This window comes from Psilocybe cubensis, chromosome 8 (genome assembly GCF_017499595.1).
Source record: "Psilocybe cubensis strain MGC-MH-2018 chromosome 8, whole genome shotgun sequence".
Classification (NCBI taxonomy): Eukaryota; Fungi; Basidiomycota; class Agaricomycetes; order Agaricales; family Agrocybaceae; genus Psilocybe; species Psilocybe cubensis.
Genome location: NC_063006.1, coordinates 940,021 through 962,605, shown reverse-complemented (window position 1 = coordinate 962,605; position 22,585 = coordinate 940,021). Strand labels below are relative to the sequence as shown.

The 22,585-nt window shown below is 45.5% G+C and overlaps 8 protein-coding genes across 8 annotated transcripts; 4 read left to right on the top strand and 4 right to left on the bottom strand.

The window, feature by feature from the left end:
* Positions 1–1,098: 1,098 nt before the first annotated feature.
* On the bottom strand, positions 1,099–2,299 carry JR316_0008821 (Monoterpene synthase 25; the record flags this gene model as incomplete). The annotated part of the gene is made up of 4 exons (XM_047894533.1): positions 1,099–1,150; positions 1,225–1,416; positions 1,497–1,834; positions 2,081–2,299. The coding sequence occupies 4 exons, from the start codon at positions 2,297–2,299 to the stop codon at positions 1,099–1,101; spliced, it is 801 nt and encodes a 266-aa protein (XP_047745992.1).
* A 1,560-nt stretch (positions 2,300–3,859) lies between these two features.
* JR316_0008820 (uncharacterized protein) lies at positions 3,860–5,203 on the bottom strand (the record flags this gene model as incomplete). Its single annotated transcript, XM_047894532.1, has 5 exons — positions 3,860–4,451; positions 4,506–4,609; positions 4,667–4,811; positions 4,860–4,904; positions 4,959–5,203. 5 exons carry the CDS (start codon positions 5,201–5,203, stop codon positions 3,860–3,862), a joined length of 1,131 nt encoding a protein of 376 aa, XP_047745991.1.
* A 621-nt stretch (positions 5,204–5,824) lies between these two features.
* JR316_0008819 (uncharacterized protein) lies at positions 5,825–6,349 on the bottom strand (the record flags this gene model as incomplete). The annotated part of the gene is made up of 2 exons (XM_047894531.1): positions 5,825–6,197; positions 6,237–6,349. 2 exons carry the CDS (start codon positions 6,347–6,349, stop codon positions 5,825–5,827), a joined length of 486 nt encoding a protein of 161 aa, XP_047745990.1.
* An 889-nt stretch (positions 6,350–7,238) lies between these two features.
* On the top strand, positions 7,239–9,041 carry JR316_0008818 (uncharacterized protein; the record flags this gene model as incomplete). The annotated part of the gene is made up of 1 exon (XM_047894530.1): positions 7,239–9,041. The coding sequence occupies one exon, from the start codon at positions 7,239–7,241 to the stop codon at positions 9,039–9,041; it is 1,803 nt and encodes a 600-aa protein (XP_047745989.1).
* A 1,483-nt stretch (positions 9,042–10,524) lies between these two features.
* On the top strand, positions 10,525–12,345 carry JR316_0008817 (uncharacterized protein; the record flags this gene model as incomplete). The annotated part of the gene is made up of 1 exon (XM_047894529.1): positions 10,525–12,345. The coding sequence occupies one exon, from the start codon at positions 10,525–10,527 to the stop codon at positions 12,343–12,345; it is 1,821 nt and encodes a 606-aa protein (XP_047745988.1).
* Positions 12,346–12,634: 289 nt separating this feature from the next.
* Positions 12,635–14,446, top strand: JR316_0008816 (uncharacterized protein; the record flags this gene model as incomplete). Its single annotated transcript, XM_047894528.1, has 1 exon — positions 12,635–14,446. One exon carries the CDS (start codon positions 12,635–12,637, stop codon positions 14,444–14,446), a length of 1,812 nt encoding a protein of 603 aa, XP_047745987.1.
* Positions 14,447–14,576: 130 nt separating this feature from the next.
* Positions 14,577–15,676, bottom strand: JR316_0008815 (Short-chain dehydrogenase/reductase ATR9; the record flags this gene model as incomplete). Its single annotated transcript, XM_047894527.1, has 7 exons — positions 14,577–14,634; positions 14,700–14,728; positions 14,782–14,874; positions 14,935–14,946; positions 15,010–15,140; positions 15,191–15,277; positions 15,349–15,676. The coding sequence occupies 7 exons, from the start codon at positions 15,674–15,676 to the stop codon at positions 14,577–14,579; spliced, it is 738 nt and encodes a 245-aa protein (XP_047745986.1).
* Positions 15,677–17,043: 1,367 nt separating this feature from the next.
* On the top strand, positions 17,044–19,343 carry JR316_0008814 (UDP-glucosyltransferase 45; the record flags this gene model as incomplete). The annotated part of the gene is made up of 12 exons (XM_047894526.1): positions 17,044–17,085; positions 17,154–17,310; positions 17,372–17,462; positions 17,514–17,688; positions 17,765–17,965; positions 18,018–18,098; positions 18,147–18,193; positions 18,251–18,494; positions 18,556–18,642; positions 18,695–18,814; positions 18,871–18,941; positions 18,995–19,343. 12 exons carry the CDS (start codon positions 17,044–17,046, stop codon positions 19,341–19,343), a joined length of 1,665 nt encoding a protein of 554 aa, XP_047745985.1.
* Between the last annotated feature and the right edge of the window lie 3,242 nt (positions 19,344–22,585).

Sequence of the window (22,585 nt, the reverse complement as noted above, 5' to 3'; positions counted from 1 at the left end):
CTCTTTCTTGGTCTTCTTATTCTCCTTCTCCGATTCTGATATGATAACGGACGAAAGATTCGAACTCGAACTTACAATTCCCTACTACTACTATCACTACTATCACTACTATCACTACTTGCTAGACGAGACTGTTTATGCCATTCTATTATTTCAAGTTCTATGACAATCACGATGGATACGAATAACGAATACCAATGCCAATGCCAATGCCGGGCGATATATACGATTTACCTTGAATGAAGAATGATGATGATGAATGACGATCTCATATGTGTTTGATACAATTATAATTTTAAAGGATTCTCTTTTGCAACACTGGATACAAAGACGAGAACGGGAAGCGATTGGTGCACACTGCAAATCTTGCAAAAAGGATTCATCGATCTACGGTTGGATTATAATTTATCAGTCTGATGTTGGGCGTTTTAGACTTTTATCATTGTTCATGTGCGCTGCGGGTTTTTAGACTCAAATTGCTAAGAAGAAAATGGACGGTCGTCGGAAAAGGAACAAGGAACGGATCCTGTCTGAGTTGAATATTCACTTTGTCAACCGTGAATGTTTGAAGTTCATGAGTATGATGAGCAGAGAACCCACACAATGAGGCACATATGTTCATATGTGAGCCGAATGCCACAAATGCGATTCGTGTCGATGGGCATATACTATATATGCCATGGCATCTTCAGCTATCCACTTGAGTTGAAGGCCGTCACTTCGTACGGCGGTACAAGTCCTTGATTTTCTAACTGTGATTTCACATTTACAGAATGGATTCATTCAATTGTACGACTGTAAGGTGCCACCTTACCACAGTAATGATCGGACAGATAGCAGGGTCACCACAACGACGCCATAATGCCTACATTTGAATCGTCGAAATTTGGTCGGTTCTTGTGAAATTTTTTTACAGACGTCCGTTAATTTAATACAGTGTGTACGTTGTGGATGTGGGTTGTAAATGCTGATTCAACTGTTTGGTGTTACAACTAACTTGTTTTTGTTTCAACTCTTACTTTTTGCATTTCCATTGATGAGAAGGTGTGTGTTCTTCAAATAATTGTGTCCCCACTATTTCAATCTATTTTGATGAATTTAAAGTCTGAGGTCGGCTAAGAGATAGCGGCTCAGCACATGGTGGAGTCCCCTTCATCGTGAAAAAAAAAAAAAAGAACATGATCAATATTCTGCGACTCGGAAATGAGAATTCCTTGTACGTACATGGACCCGTTGACAAATTCTTTGAACGGTTCGTAGGCCGGTGTGTTTGCGAGTACTTTGAGTATCCTCTCGTGAGCGTCCAAAGTGTCTTTGACTGTGTCTTTCAAAGCGTCCAGAGGACACTTGTGGGTTACAGTTGCTCGAAGATGTATATAATTGCCTGTCTCTCCTGCAAGTTCTTCTTTATAAAACCTAACAGTACATCATATGCACATAAAAGATGAGGATCGGGGGGCAGGGATGAGAGAGATAGGGCCACTGTAGCTACTCACGAGAGAATATTGTTGGTTAAACAAATGAAGAGGGCTATGTCGTCCACGGCCTGAATATACGTTGCAACTTCGACTCCGAGCTCTTTGGGGAATATCATATATGCATACGCGTGCCCCGCCCCCGTTTTGAGGCGAAGAAAGTCTGGCCAACGGCCTGCGTCTGGGGAAATGGGCATGCCACAGAGCAATTTCTCGATCAAGCACCCATTCACAGATTCTAGCCCTGAAACTGTAATTCCGTTTGCGGGTATATCGTCCCATAAACGATAGGCGTCTGCTAAGCAACGACGCAGGTCGTTCAGAACCTTGTCCTCGGAAATCATATAGCTAAAGACTCCCTGCTGAAATGTAGCCAGGCGATCCGTATGTCTTTGACAATAGTCGTCAATGTACAGAAAATACCTGGATGATTATGCGAGGTTCGAGTCATTCAGATTGGATGGGATTGATGTAAAGTGCCATTTACCATGAATATCGAGCAATAAATACTCTAACCTCCGCTGATGTACCGCTGTAGCAAAGCTTGTATAGAGATGGATCGGTCAGATAGTCACTGATAGCTTGCAAGATGGAAAGCTTCACACCTCTGCTATTGTGGATGCTTCAAGGCATATTTTGCGAAACAACTTTTCTTCCATGTTGAACGATGCAAACTCAGATAAAATTGTGTTGTATGTTACGTTATCTTCTCCAATTGAAGACAGTGGCGAGTATCCGATTTTCATGATAAAGTCTGCACAGACCATTTTGATATCTGCCAAAGATTTGTCTTCGTGAAATTCCAAGCGCGGGATCGTAGTCATGTTTAATGAACTATTGAATAGGTTGTAGTACTGGTTGATTTTATACCGACAAAACAGTTCGTCAAGCCAGACACCTTTTATATCATACTACCCACAAAGTTTACTATAATTAGGACGTAATTCCAGAAACGCTTTGCTGAATCTTACTAGATTGTCCTGTTTTTGTTTACCAAAACTCCACCAAGTTCAGTTTAACTTTTTTCTCCCTCTTCAACTGTCAATCATTGCTGTCGACACACCGTATTCAGGGTTAAAGTGATGCTATAATTTCAGAATTTTAAAGTTGCATGGGAACTTAGGTGTCGTGAAAATGCCTTGGCATCGTTCCACTCCTCCCAATGTGTGATCTTTACTTCTTAAAATAAAAAAAAAAACGTCTCGATGTGGTGCATCCTAGGCATCAAATCGGGACACTTTTGTTATCTTCAATATTTGCTTTAGTATATGGCTCTAACCTAATGTCCTATGCGATAAGTACTTCACACGTATGGAGTACTTCCTCGACGTTCGGCGCAGGTCGCGAGATTTTGGGGAAGAGTTAAACTCCTTGAATACCCATTTTTACAACTATCCAACTCCGCCACATTTCCTCGAGTTCAACCCTTGACCTCAACACTGCTTTTGATCTCCAATTGTGCAAATTCTATATAATTACAAGCTATTATGAAAGGTTTGTCAATGGTGTGGGGTTCATGTTTGTTTTTCTCGACCTATTCCTCTTACTTATACAGGCGGTGGCTAAGGACTTGATGACCATGGGCGTGCGGCGCCGGGACACTTTTACCCGTACATACGGGGCCGTGTCGGTGAGTGTTGGTGGTATTAGGCAAGGCATGTAAAATACTAATAAGGCTGTGCAGTGGGGGCTTTGATCGTGCTGAGGGCATTCAATTTGGTGCCGGTGTGTGTGCGTTGTAGTATGACGATGATGAGGTGGTGGAGGATATTGTGCAGATTTTGAGCAAGTAAAACACGGGGAACCGGAATCCTGTGACCGTGTCCGAAGTGAGAATGGGAGAGGTAACGATAGAAGTGAAAGTAGCTGAGGATGATGAAGTAAGGAGGTGGCAGTGCTGGTACTGCTCTACCACTTCCCACCTCCTCTTCCGCCAGTCTGCCGCCGCCCACGCGTCGCCGCCATACTATTTAAGCTACAGACGCGCTGGTTACGCCCTACGTCTTCACCACGCACTGAAGAACAACTAAATCGGTCCTGCCATTGTTGTGTCTGTCATCCCCCGCTTATTCGTTTAGCGCAGAAACCACCCAGTTCTCCGTTTGCTGGATGAGAATAGTACGGAATTCTCTTTTTTATCATTATCTTACGCGGACGGGAAGTAACCAAGGAATGGGATGCATTTTGCGTTTTGCGCTCCATTAAAAAGCAGGACTACTAACTTATGACATACAGGCCAACCTCAGTTCCCCCCATCCATTCGCATTGTCACAGTATCTCTGCTTCCATGTTTGACAACGAGTAGTGTTACTCGACAATCCGTCTGACCCCCGGCTGACTTATGTTACTGCCCCCTCCCTTATGCATTGCGGCCTGCACCTCGTTTATGCCGGATTTGTGGGTTTGATAAACATGAACCAACCAGGAGCGGGTCTCAATGTGTCGCGTTCCGGTCCCTGCAGACGTCCTGCCACATGCCCCGATACCATCATACAGTCAAAAAGCTCGCCATTGTCGTCTAGCTTTACGTCGACATCGCAAAATCCAACTGGAATTTTGTCTTGGCCTATGCTCCCATATCTCACGCCATCCAGGACAAGTTGAAAGTCCCTCCCGCGTCTTGTGTTGTCTTCACCCGGTGAGGGGCTCAAGACCTTGTCGATGTTTGGGCCCTGCCATTTTCCAGTGCTGCCCCAGACACAGAAGGCCGTTATCCACCCTGAAAGAATGGGAGTTCCCGACGCATAATTTTTAACGTGGCAGATTCTAGCCCAGAAGTCAATATCTGGTTTGCCATCAAACGCGGACACAAATCGGCGCAAGATTGGTCTCAAAAGCGCGCCCCACGCTTCTGGTTCGCGCCCAAAAGATGCCAACTTGTCCAGACGATTCAATAGCTTCTCCCAATCTTCTTTCTCTCCTTCGAGAGTGACTAAAGGTATGCCACAAAATAGTTCCATGCGATACGAAAAGTATCTTCAAACATCTTCAATTCTCTGATCAAGAATCCATAAAATGTTGCAAACTCACTGTTTCAAAGTAGACATCATAAGGACTGCACACACCACCACATCGTTAAATGATGTTGTGGAAAAATCTGGAAGTATCCATTCTTTTAAAGTTTTGTCGACGACCTGCAATTGATAATCATGAATATCTCGTTCATTTATCAAGTGTGACTCGTTACAAACGTTTTCATGGATTTTTTCAGTCATCTGATTTGCAAGACTACCAAAATTGACAGTATATCGATCGCCTACCGCGCTAACGGTGAGTTCCTTCTTTCCTTCGTGTGCGACGAAGTGTGAGCGCAATTGCTCCGCATTGGCGTTGACGCTAGCCAAGGTGTCAGCACCGCAACGTGTGCTCAAATTTTACACTCACTAGAAGTTGAACTGTCCTAGAATTGCAATCCACACATCATCCGGCCTACCAGCACCAGTTGGATCAGTGGCAAAGCTAAATAGCATCGCTATGGCGTACCTAAGCACAAGGTGGTGATGCTGATTGTAGGCGTGTATAATTGTGTCTACAAATCCGTTTCCTTGCGGTCCGAGGTTACCAAAATCAGAAGAGAAAGAGCTTTGCAGTAGCTCTTCGAAGCGGTTTGCATTAGATTTTCTCCCCCAGGACGAAGTCAGGACGTCACTTGCATTCTTACAGCGGCCGTATGTCGCAGTCTTGATAGGCATTGCGTCATGATTTGCAACCTTGAAAGTTACTGGCATGGTTAAAGGTGTGTCGTTGGAGTGTCCTATGTGACTTCCCAAGCACTCATTAAATAGTTGTCCAAAGAAGAGGCAGTGCTTGTTGTGAAAAAGTTGATGAACAATCAAAAACAACCTTGTGACCTTGGACACCGAACTTTAGTCGTTAATTTTATTTCAAGACCGTGATGAGCGGTAGTCTTGTAAGATTAGACTGTCATACGCAGATATTCTTCTGTTTGTAGTAAATTTTCTTCCGTTTTTCATTACTTTGTTGCACCACCCCACTGACTCCCATTTTCGTAAAGCATGGTTGATTGAAACTACTACCCGTACAGATCCGTACACACCCTCTCGAAAGCCTTCCCAATTTGTTCACGGATATGAAAATTTCTGATTTTATCTCGTTGACAGATTCCTTAACTATGAGAGAGTTTGCATCTAATATTGAATATCAGGCGCCCATGCAGTTATCATAAATTCGTGAGTAATGATCAAGAACTGGTGCTGCGGCATGATTAAGATGGAACAAAAAAAGAATTGGGATTCTCCAGATCCGAAAGCCACCGAGTTGAACCTTCTTGCCTTGATTACTAGTATTGAACTTTGGCTCAACGCACATGTCCACATTCCAGCCACAACTCAAGTAAATCGCGACGAAATATCATTGGAGCTGTACTTCGCGAAGGGAAAGCTTCTGAATGTGGTTGGAAACTCGTAGTGGACTGTGCTCGCAGCGACTTCTACGGAGAACACAGTGCCGTCCATCAGCACCACGAGTACGAGTGCTAGCGCGAGCGCGTGTTCAGGGTCTGGGTCCGCGTCCGGATCTCGGTCAAGCCATGAAGCGGATGTGAGCACTGCGCATAGTGTTGAGGGCGCCGCGGATAGGGATGAAGAAGGGGATGGGGAGAAGGAGGGACTGACGAGGTCGAATTCGAGTGTGTCGCGCTTGGACTCGCCTGTTGTTTCTTCGCATTCCCATTCCCATTCTTCTTCCGTTGCCCATTCGCATCTGAATATGCATATGAATACGCAGTCTCAATGCAACAACGGCTCGCGCTCGGAATCGGCGTCAAGCTCTGCGGGCGTGTCGCAGGTTGAGCTGGAGCTGGAGCGGGTGGTGGTATCAATGACGAGTGCGCGTGCTTCTGGGTCTGCGATCATGTGTGCGTATGTGGGGGAGAACGAGGTGGAAACACAATACTGCAAAGGCATCGACAGCAACAGCGTTAGCCAGATGGCCCCTACGCGCGCGCACGCCCACAGTCGAAGCGCTCGAAGCGAGGCTGTTGAGCGCGGGATGCGCATATAGGGAGCGCGTGAATGGCAAAGGCTACTGGGACTCCTTCCCCTCTCTTTGATTCTTCTGCGATGTGGGTGTGGGTGGTGGTGGTGAGAAGAGTGGCGCAGCAGAGCAGTTGTTGGCAGGAAGAGGATTGCAGGCGACTCCGGCCCCCGCCGGCGGGTAAACCATCATATCCGGGCCGTCTGACTCCGCTGATTCAGATCCCACCGCAACTGCTTGCTGCACCCGCAAACCTCCCAGACTCCTCGAATGTTAACCTTCGTCCCTATCCCAACTCCAACTCGTTCGAAGTACCCATTTGCATATTGTCACCATCACGCGGCTCTTCGATCGCATCCGATAAGTACAAAGATCAGCAAGGCAAAACAGAATTTGAATGCGGGTCGAGTAGTCAGTGTGTGAGTACTCCAGTGTGAGCGGCAATGCGACAGCGCTGAGGCCGCCTATGCTTGTACGTGAGAAGAAGAAGGTTAGGATGGAATGTTTATGACTAATATCGAGAACAACAGCTAGGAGATGTTGAATATTTCAGTGCGCTATAAACTACTACTCATGACTTGTCAGTACATGTCGTGGGTTTGGCCCGGCAACGATGCCAAATGCGTACTGCTAAAGATATTTAATCAATCATCTACCCTGGGCTAAGCAGTGGCATTCGGCGCTTTATAAATTGGCTGTTGCGCGCATTCACATGCTTCAATTTCAACCATTATCGTTATTCTTATCCCTCTAACGCTGTGTTATACAATGCTCCCCGACACTTCTTCCTACTTTGACCGTCTCACAAAAAATAATGAGGTACCGATCGACAGCACAATGGCTGAAGTCAGGAAGTTGCTCTCAGACCCGTTAAAGCAACTCGAAGAAATAGAGATGGAGACAAAACGTCTGGAGACTAAACGACTCGATATTGAAGCATCCATCCGAAATTTCCGTCGTATACTAGCACCAGTTCGCCGGGTGCCACATGACATTCTCTGTACAATTTTCGAACACTGTCTACCTACAGACCGGAACCCCACAATGGCCGCCGACGAGGCACCGATGCTGCTCACTCGAGTGTGTAGCACTTGGAGATCAATCGCAATGGGCTCCCCGCGTCTTTGGGCACAGATATACATCCCATTCCGCAGGGAAACGGATGACTATCGCTATCAAAGGTGGGCCGGGGACCCAGTTGTCCCGCAGAATTTAATGACAACTGTTTTGCAAAACCGATGTTATGCTATCCAAGAATGGCTTTCGCGCTCCGGAGACCTCCCTCTATCAATATCTATTGGCTACCAACGTGGTTTGCCCCGGAATTATACAGCTAATATCGACGCAGTAGCCATTGATAAGCTCACACAAATGCTGCTAGAAATACTCCTCCTACTATCGCCGAGGTGGCAGAGCTTGGACATCAATTTACCTGACGGTATGTATTATGAACTTGAAAAGATGTTATCAACACATACCCTGCCGTTTCTTCGGAGATTGAGAATTTCAACCTTCCCTCTGCCGGACTGGACACCAGGACGTTTTCCACCGACAAGTCTATTGCGCGCACCAAACTTAAAATACGTTTCCCTCACCTGTGGCAAGGTTACAGACTTGCTGCCGGCTGTCAATCATGTGTCCAGTCCACTTACAGGGTGGAGCACAGGCATTACCAACGTATCGTTATCAACATGTGGATTAAAATCCTGTGTAGCTTTGTTCAAGAGTCACCCGACGCTTGTAAAATGTAACCTATTCCTGGAACCCGATAATTGGCAACCTGACAATGAAACTGTTATTCCAAAAACCATCCATTCACCTCACCTTCATTCACTCTGGATCAACACCGGTGGTAACCTTGGTCTACTCAACTTTGCACCCGCTTTATTCAATGCTATCCAAGCTCCAAACTTACAACACTTTGCATACTATAATTCCAGCGGGCCCTATGGTGATACCCTCAGCGAAATAGCAAACGATGAACTCCCCTTATCCTTTTTCCACGGAGCAATTAACTTGACAAGCCTCGAAATCGACAGGTTCTTTTTAAAGCCGTCAAATATCCTCGCCATTCTGGAATCACTGCCCAGGCTGACCCGGCTTGCGTTCACTGCTAAACACGATATAACTTCCAGCCAATTTGCCTCATTAGAAATGGAGACATTCGACTTGGAAGCTCTGGTGATTCGACGTGATGTTGATGGGGAGCTGAATCCGTCTACTTCAACTTCCATTCAGCTTCTTCCTTGTCTAGAGGTTTTCGAGCTTCACCGGGCCATTGTAACGGACGAACAAGTCTTACGCTTTATTTCCAGCCGGATGAATCCCAAATCACATATTGCAGTCCTCAAGACGGTGAAAGTGTATTTCGACCGACTTAAAGAGTACGATGGTAGCCTTGACCTAGTAGAGGAAACACGATGTCGCGCAGACACGGCAGGCATTCAGATACACACCAAATTTCGCTACTCTTTAACGATCTTTGATGTCGAAAAGAGCCGTAATTTTCTGTCGCCTTCATACAAAGCTTCCGAGCAGAAGTATGACAACAATGAGGAATGGGCGAAGTAAGAACGCTCTGATTAGCATGACTATCCGTAAATACACAACCCTGTTGACCAGTCAGCACAACTTATATATTGATCTAGTGTCGTCTCACTTTCCCGGAATAAAAGTTGTAATCCTTCCAATGACTATGCAGTCGTGTTTTATTAGCTGGGTCGACACCTCATCGAGCACGGATTGTATAGGGATGCCAATAGAAAGAGAAATTCATTGAAGCAGCGGCGATTAAAGAGGTTGTGGAGGTTATGTGCAGGGCTTAACTAAGCGATGTCGATGAGGCCATGAGAGAGCGCTTTTGACAACTAATAAGCAGATACGGACGCACTCACGAGGTCGAATACGAATATATCCCGCTTAGACTCTCCCCACAATTTTCCTAATTCCATTGCAACGAAACCTCCAGGCCCAATCGTGGAGCGAGATCGGCAGGTGTGTCGTCCGTTGAGACGTACACCCATAACACAACGACCATGAGGATCGCGAGCAATGGCGAGTGCGCATATGCCTGCGTCAGCGGGTGAGCGACCACGATGGTCAGGACACCCTCCTCGGCAGCGTGTACGTCGTCTGTCGAAGGTGTCAAAGCAGCGTTGGTGAGCGCGAGAACGCGGATGTTGAGAGTCTGTGGGTTGCAATGACTTGGCTTTTACTGCTTCTCTTGCTCCTGTTGTTGGTAACGGCAAGAACACCTCATCCGCGGGTATCTCAGCCTTCAACTATTCCGAAACTCAACATCCGCAACTGAAACCGTGGTGGAGTTCAAGGGGTTAATCCGTCCTCATCTCCTCACAGTGACACAGTCCCATGGGCCACATCGTTGCCATTGCGCAGCTTACCGTTTTGCTCTCGTAAGCATACAGTCTGTGACGGCAATGAGGCTGCCTGTACTTGTGCGTGAGCAGACGAAGGTTAGGATGGGATTTTGCTTGAGAGAGGAAACATAGGGAAGAGCTGGGGAAGAGCAAGAGCAGGATTGTTGTGACGCGAGTAACTACCGTGACTAGAAAGTAACGGGCGTATCGTCACCGCACACGGAAAGTGTAACTGAGAGTTCGAATGACAGGTTAAAGTACTCTGTATTCGAGGCTTTTCTGTAGCTCCTACATAGCTGTAAGTATACTGTAAAGAATAAGGTGTCCAAAAGAAGTAGACAAAGAACGAGATAAAAGAGGGTTAACCAGTGGGAAACACATAAAGGTGAAGTATATAAGTCAGTTTCAAGGGGAATAAAATGAAGGATAGCAACATGGAATGAAGAAAATGAGCTGGAGGAGTGCGTGTATCGGGTGGACGGAGCGAAGGTGAAGTCCACGGAAAAAGAAAATTAATGATAGGATAAAAAGATGATTATCGGGATGTGGGAAAGTCGCATTCTCACGGCGATAACAGGCCTAACTGTCCCTCACTTACAACAAGCAGCATTCTCGTATTTTTTCTAGCCCAACCCTTCTCATTACTCTTGAGTAAACCCGATATCTGATTCCTCATCATGCTCTCGTACTGGGACCATCTCGCAGAGAATAACGATCCACCGAACGACAGTACGATCAATGAACTTCGGAAGTTACTTTCGGAGCCATCAAAGCAACTTGAGGACATCAAACTTGAAATAAAGCGCCTAGAAGCAAAACAGCTCGAGATCGAGGAATATGTACGAAGTTTCCATCGTATACTGGCACCCATTCGCCGGGTTCCATATGATATTTTACGAACGATCTTTGAGCACTGTCTACCTACTCACCGGAACCCAACTATGTCTGGCAACGAAGCTCCTATGCTGCTCACCCATGTATGTCGCACTTGGAGATCGATCGCACACCAATCACCCCGGCTATGGGCACATATATACGTCCCTTTCCGAAACGTTACCAAAGGATATGACAACAATGAGGGGTTTGACGATCCACTCATTCCTCAGCAGCAGATGGTGTCCGTTCTTCAAAACCGCTGTTATGCCGTTCAAGAATGGCTATCTCGTTCTGGAGACCTCCCTTTATCGATATCTGTAATGTATGAACAGGGCTCACCCTTCGTTCGGTTCGTCACGGGAAATACAAACTCAAGTTCAATCGATAACCTTGTAAAAATGCTGCTTAGAACACTCCTGTTGTTCTCACCCAGGTGGAGGAGTTTGGAAATTGTTTTACCTGACAACATACATCGCGATTTTGAGGATATGCTATCAACACATACCTTGCCACTTCTTCTGCGATTGAGACTTTCAATCATCTCTCAGCGCCTACTCAATGCTCCGTTCAGACCTTCACCATCAAAAAATCTATTACGGGCACCAAATCTAAAATATCTTTCCCTCGAAGGCCCTAAGCATAATATCACACAATTGATATCGCCCACACATACCTCCCAATCGCTTACAGGGGGCAACATCAGTATCACCCACGTATCGCTATCCAGATGTGGATTAGACACCTGTATCGTTTTGTTCAAGGGTTACCCAACGCTTATACAGTGTGATCTAACTACTAGGCATGATGCTTTTGAAATTGAAAATGAAATCATCATCCCAAACGCCATTCATTTGCCTCACCTCCGCGCACTGTGGATCAAAACCAGTGGCAACATTGGTCCAAACAGCTTTGTGCCCTCTTTGCTTGAGGTTCTTGATTGTCCACGGCTACGAAATTTCGGGTACTACAATGACGTCTGGAACACCACTGCAGCATCAGATGAAATACCTCCTTCCTTTTTTTATAGAGCAATTAATTTGACAAGCCTTGAACTAGACCGGTTTTGTTTACGGCCGTCAAACATCCTCGATATTTTAAAAGCACAACACAGGCTGATCCGCCTTTCTCTTACCAGTAAATATCGGATGGAGCCGAGCAAACCTTCATCGTTAGAAATTGAAACATTTGACTTGGATGCACTGGTAATTCGGCGTGATACTGATGGGGGGCCCATTACATCGACTTCAGCCTCTACTCATCATCAGCTTCTTCCCTGTCTGGAGGTATTCGAGCTTCACAGGACTACTGTAACCGACGACTTAGTCTTGCGCTTTGTCACCAGTCGAATGGATCCCGAGTCAGACATCGCTGTCCTGAAGAAGGTGAAGATATTTTTCGACCGATATGAAGAGCACCATGGCCTTGACCTTGTTAAAGAAATACGCACTCGAGCAGACAGGAAAGATATTCAGATTGACACCAGTTTCTGCTACGTTGGATCGACAATAGATGCGGAAAAGAAACGCAATAATCTACTACCTGCACACACGGCTCCCACACGTCAATTTGATAATCGAACATGGACCCATGAAGAACATTTTGATTCGGAGTACGATGATTAACGGACGTAGTTTAGGCTTGACAATGAACTGTACAGCACACTCCGGCGCAAAATATTCGGTAATATATTAGGTTGGATACATGGCGCATCAAGCAAGAATATTGTTATAACATTTATAACCGTGACAAACTCAAATTGGCCATTACATACTAACCGCCGGTGAATGCCGAGCTACGACACAGCAACTGCATTCACACGATGATCTGCCTTTGATTCCTTCCAAACTTGGTCCCCAGCTATTAGCCCCTCGTCAGAGCAAGTGGTTTGTGTCCTTAACTTTTCAAACGAAAATGAACCCAGAACAACTGGACGATCTTGCAAAAAATAATCTTCAACCCGCTGAGGACACCATTTTGGTGGTCAAGGAACTGCTTTCAGCACCCACGGAGCAACTTGAAGCTATAAGTTTAGAGATAAAGCGCTTGGACGAGAAACGCAAGGAGATTGAGAAATCTATCAGGGGTTACCAACGCATATTGGCTCCCATTCGCCGAGTGCCGCCAGATATCCTCCGCACCGTATTCGAACATTGCTTAGTCACCCATCGCAACCCTACCATGGCTGCTACTGAAGCACCTATGCTCCTCACTCGTGTGTGCAGCAGCTGGAGGACCATCGCATTAGCATCCCCACGACTTTGGGCACAGATTCATATCCCGTTCCGGAAGGAGGGCCGAGAGGATCAATTTAGGAGACTTAAACATGTCCCAATGGCTCCATTGCAAAAAGTCAGGAGTATTCTTCACGATCGATGCCGCGCTGTAAACGAATGGCTATCTCGCTCTGGTAATCTACCACTGTCGATTTCGGTCAACGAAGAACAGGGATACTTGAGTCCCTCAAATATTGAAGCAAGGTCTATGCTAGATGCGTCCGGTATTCTTCTTCTCAGCATACTGAAGGAATTCTCACCCAGGTGGATGGAATTGGAAATGACTGTGTCATATATCATGTACAACAGTCTTGAGAGAATGCTGTCTGGACACACCCTTCCGTCCCTTCTTCGGCTACGAGCTTTAATTTACCATACTGTAAATTCTTGGAATCCATCTACTGTCGAAGTGAAACCATCTCCAATTATTCTACTACGCGCCCCAAACCTAAAATATGTGTCAATCAACCATCCTACAATTTCTGACTTGTTGTCATCCCCTACTATTACTTCTGCTCCTCAACCAGTGCCATGGACCAAAAGTATTACGCACGTATCGCTGACACACTGCAATCCGGACGACTGCATCAAGTTGTTGATGATGTACCCCCAACTTGTGCGATGCAATTTTGTGATGGGAAATGTCTTCGATCAAGACATGCTCCAGCAAATTGTCATCCCGAGTATCATACACTTGCCCCAGCTACTCTCCCTCGGGCTGAGCACCATTGGAAACTCGGTGCTCAACTTCATCCCAACCCTGCTTGATATCATACATGTGCCCCAGCTGCGATGGCTCAGGTACTACAACAACAGCAGCTCGTTCAACCGCGAAGATATCCCCGAAGCGATGATGGACCAGATCCCGTCTGCTTTCTTCGGTAGATCCTCCAACTTAACGACCCTTGAACTCGACAGGTTTTGCTTAATGCCGTCCAACATCCTAGACGTCTTGGAAGCATTGGACGGATTGATTCATCTTGCACTTACTTGTAAGCATGGGCTGATGCCGAGGAACAGTATAATGCAGCGGTTGGATGGGGATACGTTCAACCTGGAATGCCTGGTGGTTCGAGCCAATGGCAATGTCGTTGATGAGCTACCGTATAAAGAGTTACTTCCACGTCTCGAAATCTTCGAGCTCTACAGGACGCTTGCATCGGACGATCTACTCCTACGCTTTGTAGACAGCCGCATGAACCCGTCGTCGCATGTTGCTGTCCTCAAGAAAGTGAGCATACACTTTGATCGATTGAGGGAGGAAGAGAACCTCGACCTGGCCCATGAAATAAGGGTTCGCGGAAATGCAGTGGGTGTCCATGTGGTAACAGAGTTTTCATATTCAACATCGACATTGGAAGTGAAGAAAAAGAAGAATTTCATGTCGCCTTCGTACATTCCTTCATCCAAAGACGTTACATGGAAACAACAGGATTTTATTGACGAATAGAGCTACGCTAGTTCTGCGCAGTCCATGCACTCGAATACAAATCATTTGTCAGCACAGACGTATAATCGACAAGAGGGGTACACATTCAAAGAGAAAACTTCCAGAGGATTCTGACTGGTTAACATTAGATTTACATTAAGACTTGACCACCTTCGACATCAATTCGCTGTCCAGTGATGAATCCGCACCTTGAATAAACAAGAGTTAGCATGGATAGCATTGTCGTGGTATAAGACACTACAATAGATCTTACTTCATCAAAAAGAGATACGCCTCTGCAGCCTAGGTTGATACAAATATCAATCAAAGCCATTCACAAATCGCAAGATGCTCACCTCGCTCGGTTCACCCACTCGCTTAAGAAGTGATTTGGCTGCCAATCCTTCCAAAGCGCTTTTCTTCTGATCACCAAACATAATGTCAAAAATCTGCCAATACCATTTATCTCAAAACAAAGTTAGAATAATATGAATTTCCAGTGCACAAACCTCTGTGTCAATCTGATGAAAATAAAATAAGCAATGATGAAATATTGAAATGTAAGGATAGAGACGATAACTCACCGGCCCTGGATTAACAAGGTTAACGCGCACGGGCGCCAAGTCTACTGCAAGACCCCTAACAAGCCCATCCAGAGAGGAAAGCATGCCTGCCGCTAGATGAGATCCTGGCCACGGTTTAACACCAATCAAACCTAGTCTCATGTGAGCGCTCAAGTATCAATTACAAATGGATACAACAAACCAGATGTAAGAGTCAAGGACCCCCCGGGATTGAACTTCGCATGTTGTGCTAAGACAAAAGGTCCCCAAAAGCGAACAGCGAATACACCTGGTGAGAGAGGTAAAGTATATCAGTACGGCATACGAGGATATGATGAACTAGTACCCAAAACTTTGTACCTTGTCCGGCCTCGTAAGTTTCAACCTTTGCATTGACAGTTTTGCCAGGGTTGTCCCCACTGGACCAAACAATATGGTCGACGGTGCCAATATCTAGCGCAAACTTTTTGACACTCGCAGAGTCCATGGCATCCACTACATGCCCGCTGATTTCCCCTGGCAGATTATAAGCTTTCAAACGTTCCACGCCGCGCTCCACCTTTGCCTGATTGCTGGAGGCAATAATGACAGATTTCGCCTGAGATTGAAGGGAAGCGAGGGCGACTGCGAAACCAATCCCCGATGAGCCTCCAACAACCACGATGCTTTTGCCTTGGAGAGTTGCCATTGTCTGTGAGAATGTTTGCAAGTGAGTCTAGGGAGTTGAGAGAGTGGATCTCACAGTATCCCAGGTCTGCATTTATAGCGATGATGTAATCCGCGATACGCACCGAGTGAGCCTGCTGTTTGTCCAGAAATAACGAGGCTACCTCATTAGCCTCGCAATCTACTCAAACCCATACAAGTTTTTCGCATAACAGCCGAGTGTGCATTGGTTTTGAGGACAAAAGATGCTACTACCTGGAAAATCAGAGTCATAGTCTGACCTTCACCCTGAAGGATCAAAGAAAATAGTTTGAACAGATTGTGGTGGAAAATCTACGGGGAATTTGGAAATCATTGATAAGAATTTCTGGAAATAAAAGGGCACTTGACCTACCTGGCAGAACTGTGAAAACCGAGGAGCTCAATCAAGGAATGATTGCTCACGATTTTTTTCCCACCAACTGAATGACACTAAAAAAGCTGCGGAATTTTGAGGATATTTTCGTTGAGAATGATTCACCTTCTGAGCAACTTCCACTCTCAAGTCTAAGTGAGTTCAAGCTTGACAATTTCCAAGTTCAAGTAGGTAATCATGCTGGTGTGGAGAAAGAGGTGCTCGGCGAAAGCCGATCTTTACTCACAACACCATCACGTGACCCGCCTTTCGCCCGCAACTTCCGTTGTCACCCTCTTGTTGTCTCCTTGGTCCGCTCACCCACTTCGATGAACAATGTCTGTAGGTAACAGCTCGCTGAATCTGGAGAACGCATATTCACTTCAGCTTCTTACACGATATCTTATTCTGATAACCTGGGCCTTGTTTGGGATCAGTGCATGGGATCATGAAGTTAGTACAGGGCAGCACTTGTACATGCACTTCGAATGGTGGATGACAACAGCAAGGTAATAAATGTAAGCACTATTTACGTTTCAGAAAAATATTCTTTCCATCCTATTCTTGTGTCTCGTAAGTGGTGCGCATTTTTTTGGCATTACAAATGTAGACAATGTCAATTAGTAATTGTATTCTGCAGACGCGCCATACATCTATGATCTCAGCGCATAGCCTTTGAATCGTAACGCAAGCACTCGAACTTCCGCTGAAACACGAACTTTAGGACCGGACTGTTGAGCCATAGTGATATTCGAAGATCATTGAAGTCTGAGTACGAGTCCTTGCTTGTTTTGAGGCCCAAGGCTTTGAGGCAGGTTCTCTTACTTTGTTCTTCAGCCCACTAACGCACTTTCAGCCAGTTTTCGCCCAAAACCTTTTCTGTAGTCGTATTGCGATGCAAATTATCCGTTAGGTCATTTCACATAACCACGAATGCAGCGACACGCGACATTATATGTATGTCTAGTTTTCGGGTATCTCGGTATTTTTCCATCATGCCCATTACAACACCAGTACCGCAAGATAGCTTACAGCAGGTGCTATAAAGTGGCCGCCATCTGTGGTATCTAATTGTACACTCTTTTTTTCTTCTTGCTGATTCAAGTGCGCCGAATCCATAGGGACTCGATATGGGGCTGGACGTGAAAAGGACACACCATTTTCTCTTTACTTCGTTGCCGTTCTGGGGTATGTTTTACGATGCAAGTATGGGATAAGTAGGCTTATCAATCCCATTCTGGGGGTTAGGACACACCAGAGCCGTCTGTATTTTTGCGGCACGTATCGTCAAAGAACACAATAACCTTATTATTACTCTCGTAGTTTCTCCGGCATATCTAAAGAACGCAGAAGCCGAAATAGCAGCTGAGCTCGATTCCGGAGAAGCATCCCCTGAAACTCGTCAGCGCGTCAGGTACAAAAGCTTTCGATAATTGAAAGTCTCATGCATATGATTACTTGACAGGTTTTTGTCTAGTTTCCGTACAGAAGCTACTGCAGATTTCTTCAACAACATTACGCTCATGTTCCAATCTTTCCCCACGATTTACAGGGATCTTTGGAACGGCAAATCAGTCACTTGTGCTACCACTGGCAAGAGCTTAGACGCTGTTGATGCCATCAGCGCCTACTTCGTGGATGTGTGTATTCCTTTTTCCAAGCTCCAAATGCCACGAAAATAAAGCCTAAATTATGTGGTATTATGTTCATGTTCAGGCTTATGCGAGTCCTTTGATACCAATGGCGCGCGCTATCACAGGGGAATCAGTCCCCATTATTTCCTTCTTACCAGTTCATGCTTCATATATTCTCCATCTTCATGGTCCCGAGGAAATGGGCGGACATGGAGATTTGGGCGCGAAAATTGACGCAGAAGCAGTTCGATCTGGAGTCACAACAAAGGAAATTGGCGACAAGGTAATTCATTTTTTTGTGTTTTGTGAATTTTTGGTCGGCCTCAAATGAGCAGTTGTTCTACCACACAGAAGGAAAAGTTAATAGAGTTCCAGGACTCCCTCCGATGTACGACTGGGAACACTTCCCGCAAAAGGTTCTCTTAATCTCTGTCCGCAGGTAAAGCGCGTTGACACCGGTTTAGATCGAAAATGATATGCCCGTTTCTGATTTTTTAAGACTTGCGTATTCGTAAGTGTCAAATTTTCTTAACCTGCTTATACTGACCTTCGTATCTCTTTTCTGTAGCGGTTTTGAGGCTTGCGACGCTCTATTATCTCTCTCTGCTTACGACTTCGAGCCCGAGTCGATGGAAGCATTGAAAATGTGGTATGCCAAGCAGTGGGGAAAAGAACTCTACGCGGTTGGCCCTTTGGTAGCCTCTAGGCCAACCAAATACGGAATATCTTCCAACAATGATAGCATCTCATCTGACATAGAACACTTTCTGGACGAAGCCTTGCATCAATATGGGGAGAAGTCACTTGTTCTGGTAAGTTCTTTCATCGTTATACATATAGATGATCTTTTTCACTCAGTCATAATGCTGAAAGCTCTCCTTTGGCTCTATATTCTGGCCCAGCAAATCTGAGTATGTTGAGGAGGTTGTCGAGGCTTTGATTGAGAAAAAATTTCCTTTTGTGAGTCTCTTGATGTTCATTCTCATGGTGGTATCTGAATCCAGCCTTTCAGATTGTATCCTATGCTTCTCCTTACGCTAAGCTTTCGGATGCCTTGATCAACAAAGTCAACGCGAGTGGGATTGGTATTATCTCTAAATGGATCCCACAGAAGTTTATCCTTGACCATCAAGTATGTTCGTCAATAGAAATTTGTTCTTAAAGCTCACTATCTGTGTTATCTTACAGGCCACTGGGTGGTTCATCACCCACGCTGGGCAGAGCGGTGTTCTAGAGTCTTTGGATAGTGGTGTTCCGATGTGGGCTTTCTCTATTTAAACCATTGCTTTATCGCTGTTGACCTAGACTATAGGATATGTTGGCCATTTAAATTCGACCAATCCCCAGCTTCTGCTTACCTCTCCGAATGTCTCCAAGCCGCCTTCGAATTAGTTGAAGTAAGGACAGGAGAGAGTGGGATGAAGCCCATGTTTAGGCATGGTCGAAAACCTCAGGGTACTCTGGAAGCTGTTGGTGCAGAAATCCGTGAGGTTCTAGATGCCTGTCGTGGAGAAAAGGGTTCAGTTTTACGGAGAAATGCTGAAGACATGAAATTGAAGTTTTCAAAGTCTTGGGGACCCGATGGTCATAGCCGAAGAAATTTTGACGACTTCCTTCGCAAATTCGAGCTTAATTTACACGAGTCGACACTTGCCTTGTGATGGTTTTGCACCTTGGGCATTTTAGAGGATTCACAAAGAATAGAATTAAAAATTTAGCCTAATGAGATGCCGAATACATCATAGACTTTTATCATATCTTCTAAGAGACTATCCTTTTATTCTCCGTTACAGGAGGACCCGGGAAGCTCCCCTATAAGCATGTCCGCCTGGGATCCCAATTTTTGCCCTCAAATCCGCGAGATTTTGGGGCTCAAATCCGCGAAACCGGACAATGCCCGATAGGGGCTTTCCAGTTATCAGGATAGTGAAGAAATATGTCGGGGTAGCAGAAAAGACGTCTTCAAGTTTCACCAATTACATAGGAAATGTAACCTTGCTTCGATTTACTACTGTACGTTTCCGTTGATTTCCATCGTCTACCGCTCTTAGATAATAGACGCTGGCCAATCATTGCAATCTAAGCGGGATCCCGGCCCCAAATTTGGCCAACAATTAGCTGCATCTAGGAAAAAATGGTTGCGACATGCCGCCTTTGAACAATTACTCCAGAAGTTTTTTTAAAATATGGGCCTCAAATCCGCCAAACCGGACTTTGTTTGGCCAAAATTTTGCCTGCGGCGCCATCAAATCCGCGAGAACTGGACAAAGAAATTGCCATTTTTTGGCCTCAAATCCGCGAAAATGCGGACATGCCTGTACGGGAGCTTCCCGGGTCCTGTTACAGGTCAATAGACAGTGAGTACGGTGTCAAATATCGGACATTTTCATTGCCAGTATGGTTACTACTGAGTGGGCAAGTCGTTGTCTAGTCGATGACAGTCTTGAAAACGGGTCAAGTCTCGTTCATGTCAGTCGTTTGCATGGTTCTACCACTTTTTTATCTGGAAGTTCGACGTGGTTCATGTACGGGAGTTCTTGAGGGGAGAGTCAAGTTGCTGCAGAGTCACCGTTTCGTTTAGAACTTGAAGTCATTCAAACTTGGGATCGTGTGAAATTTAACCAGGAAAGTTGGAACCGGCCAACAAAGTGCCAAGACCAACCTGCCTCTTACCAACTTTTCCTCGATCCTGCCAACGTTAAAACGTTAACCATCCGTCGATATACAAACATCGACGCCGTCTCTTGAAAATGGACACTCACACTGCTGGATCTCAGTCCCACGATGGCCGTCTTAGAGCATGCTTCAGCCTGTCAGACTCAGGGTGGCATTCCATTCCCTGCCCACTCCCGGATTGCAGTGGCAGAACGTTCATCCTCAGGATGACACTCCTTTGAAGGCGTAGATCAACAACCCGAGCTTTTATACAGGTGTTAATTGATGCTTTTTGCCTTTTCGAGTCTTGCTCCTGGCAATAAGGACATACAAAGCAGGCAGCCTCTGTTTGATGGTTCCGTTCAAGTCGTCGTATCAGTAACACTCAAATGCGATGGACACCTGGCTCCAGACGTACCAAGTTTTTGCATGTGCTCGCCATTAACAATAGAATGCAATGTTACTTCCCAGATTCCATCTCACTGTGCTACCGAATCCGAATCCCGCCCCGATTGCGCTTGCTATATCAATGAAGGCTGGATATGCATTGTCATTTGCGAGATATTTTTGATGATGTACTCTCACTCCTGCCTTCTCAGTTGAAATATCAATCCCATCGCTATTTCGCGCCTGTAGTATGACTCCATAGATGAAACATGGCTGCAAACCATCCAGTAAAGTTTCCCCTCTTGTTTTCTTAGCGGTTTCCTCTAGCTAATTTGCGACAGAGACAGGCACCTCAGTATCGGTCTGAAATTGAAATGCTACTGTAAGAATAACCAGGTACGGGGTTCTGCCCCTTCGGTCATTTATCTTCATTTAAGCGTAGTTGGACTGCCGCGAAGCTGATAATTTTACACAACTGCTCCCGCTTTGCTCATCAAGCACTAGATCTTAAACGTATTGCAAACCAGCTCTGCTTCCTTTACGGATTAGTGTGAGTGACCTTTCCTCAATTATAGCACTATATATTGCCTCGAAGAACTGTCACGGTGGTGCGAGGGTATCTCAGGTGAGGAAGAGTTATCAGTCCTCTGTATAACCCAAGGGAGGTGGCCGTTCTCATCGCATTGCTCAGGCTGTTATCTTATCCATTGACAGAGATTTCTTCCCATATTCATCCTCGGGTTTTGGGGAAAGGCGAGCGCATACTATGTACATCACGAGCAAATGGAAAGACATGGGTGCGTGATCCATTTATCCGTTGTGTACACAGGCAATAGAGTCTAATATGGCACCTTTAGATGGCCGTCCAAGTCCGTTACAGGATCAAGAGGGGCGTTTCCTTTGGGTATGATCTTTATCCTGCCGGACTTTAACATGTGGGCTCGTTACTTACAATTTTATACTACGTGGCCAGAATCTGCTTGTGCAATATTTCCAGCATGAGAACGAATGCAGGGTTCTACTAATGGCCCGTTTCTCTGTGCATCATGAGTTCTATCATAGCACGTCATACATACACGATTCATGAAGGTGACCACAGATGACCACAGATGAAAATAAACACGCTTAACCGTGGATTTTGTCTCTCTGATTCGAGATATACATACTAAATGCGTCTATTGCTTTTAATAGGGGGAACAGAGTGTAAGAGCCGCAGCAGCACATGGTGGGATGTGATCGCCGGACCCGGAAGTTTAAAATGCATTCAAATCTGTTCAAACCACAGGTTTGGAGAACGCAGAAAAAATCAAGGGTAACACACCGAAGAAACAGCGTTTTTGCACTCGAATGTCCATTTTGACAGCTTGGCAAAGGGATTGGATCTCGAGGGTCTCCATCGAACAGCAGACTATGTGCACCCCTCGAACCACTTTGTCTTGGAATTGAATTCAGTATATCATGATCAAAATAGACGCATATCGAAGATTGCTTTACAAGGCAGGTGACAGATGTAATGTGCGAGCAATTGAAATAGTGCGCACAAGTACCGAAATCAGTGAGCAAACTGTACAAGGACATATGTACATAGACATGTTAATGTACATTCTAACGTACAGGACGGACCGTTTCACGGAACCTTTCCCGCGCATGTGAGCATGTGGATTGGGAGCCATATTATAGAACATACCAATGCAATGAGAACCTCTTCAGATGGTGGTAAATTGCCTCCGCATTTCCGTGTCATGAATGTCAGAAGATCCGAAGCAAGCTGCAACAATAATTAGGCAGCCGAGATACCGTATGTGTAGCGAAATGAAAACCCAGCAATGCCAAAAAACAACTCAGAGGTAACACACAGAAA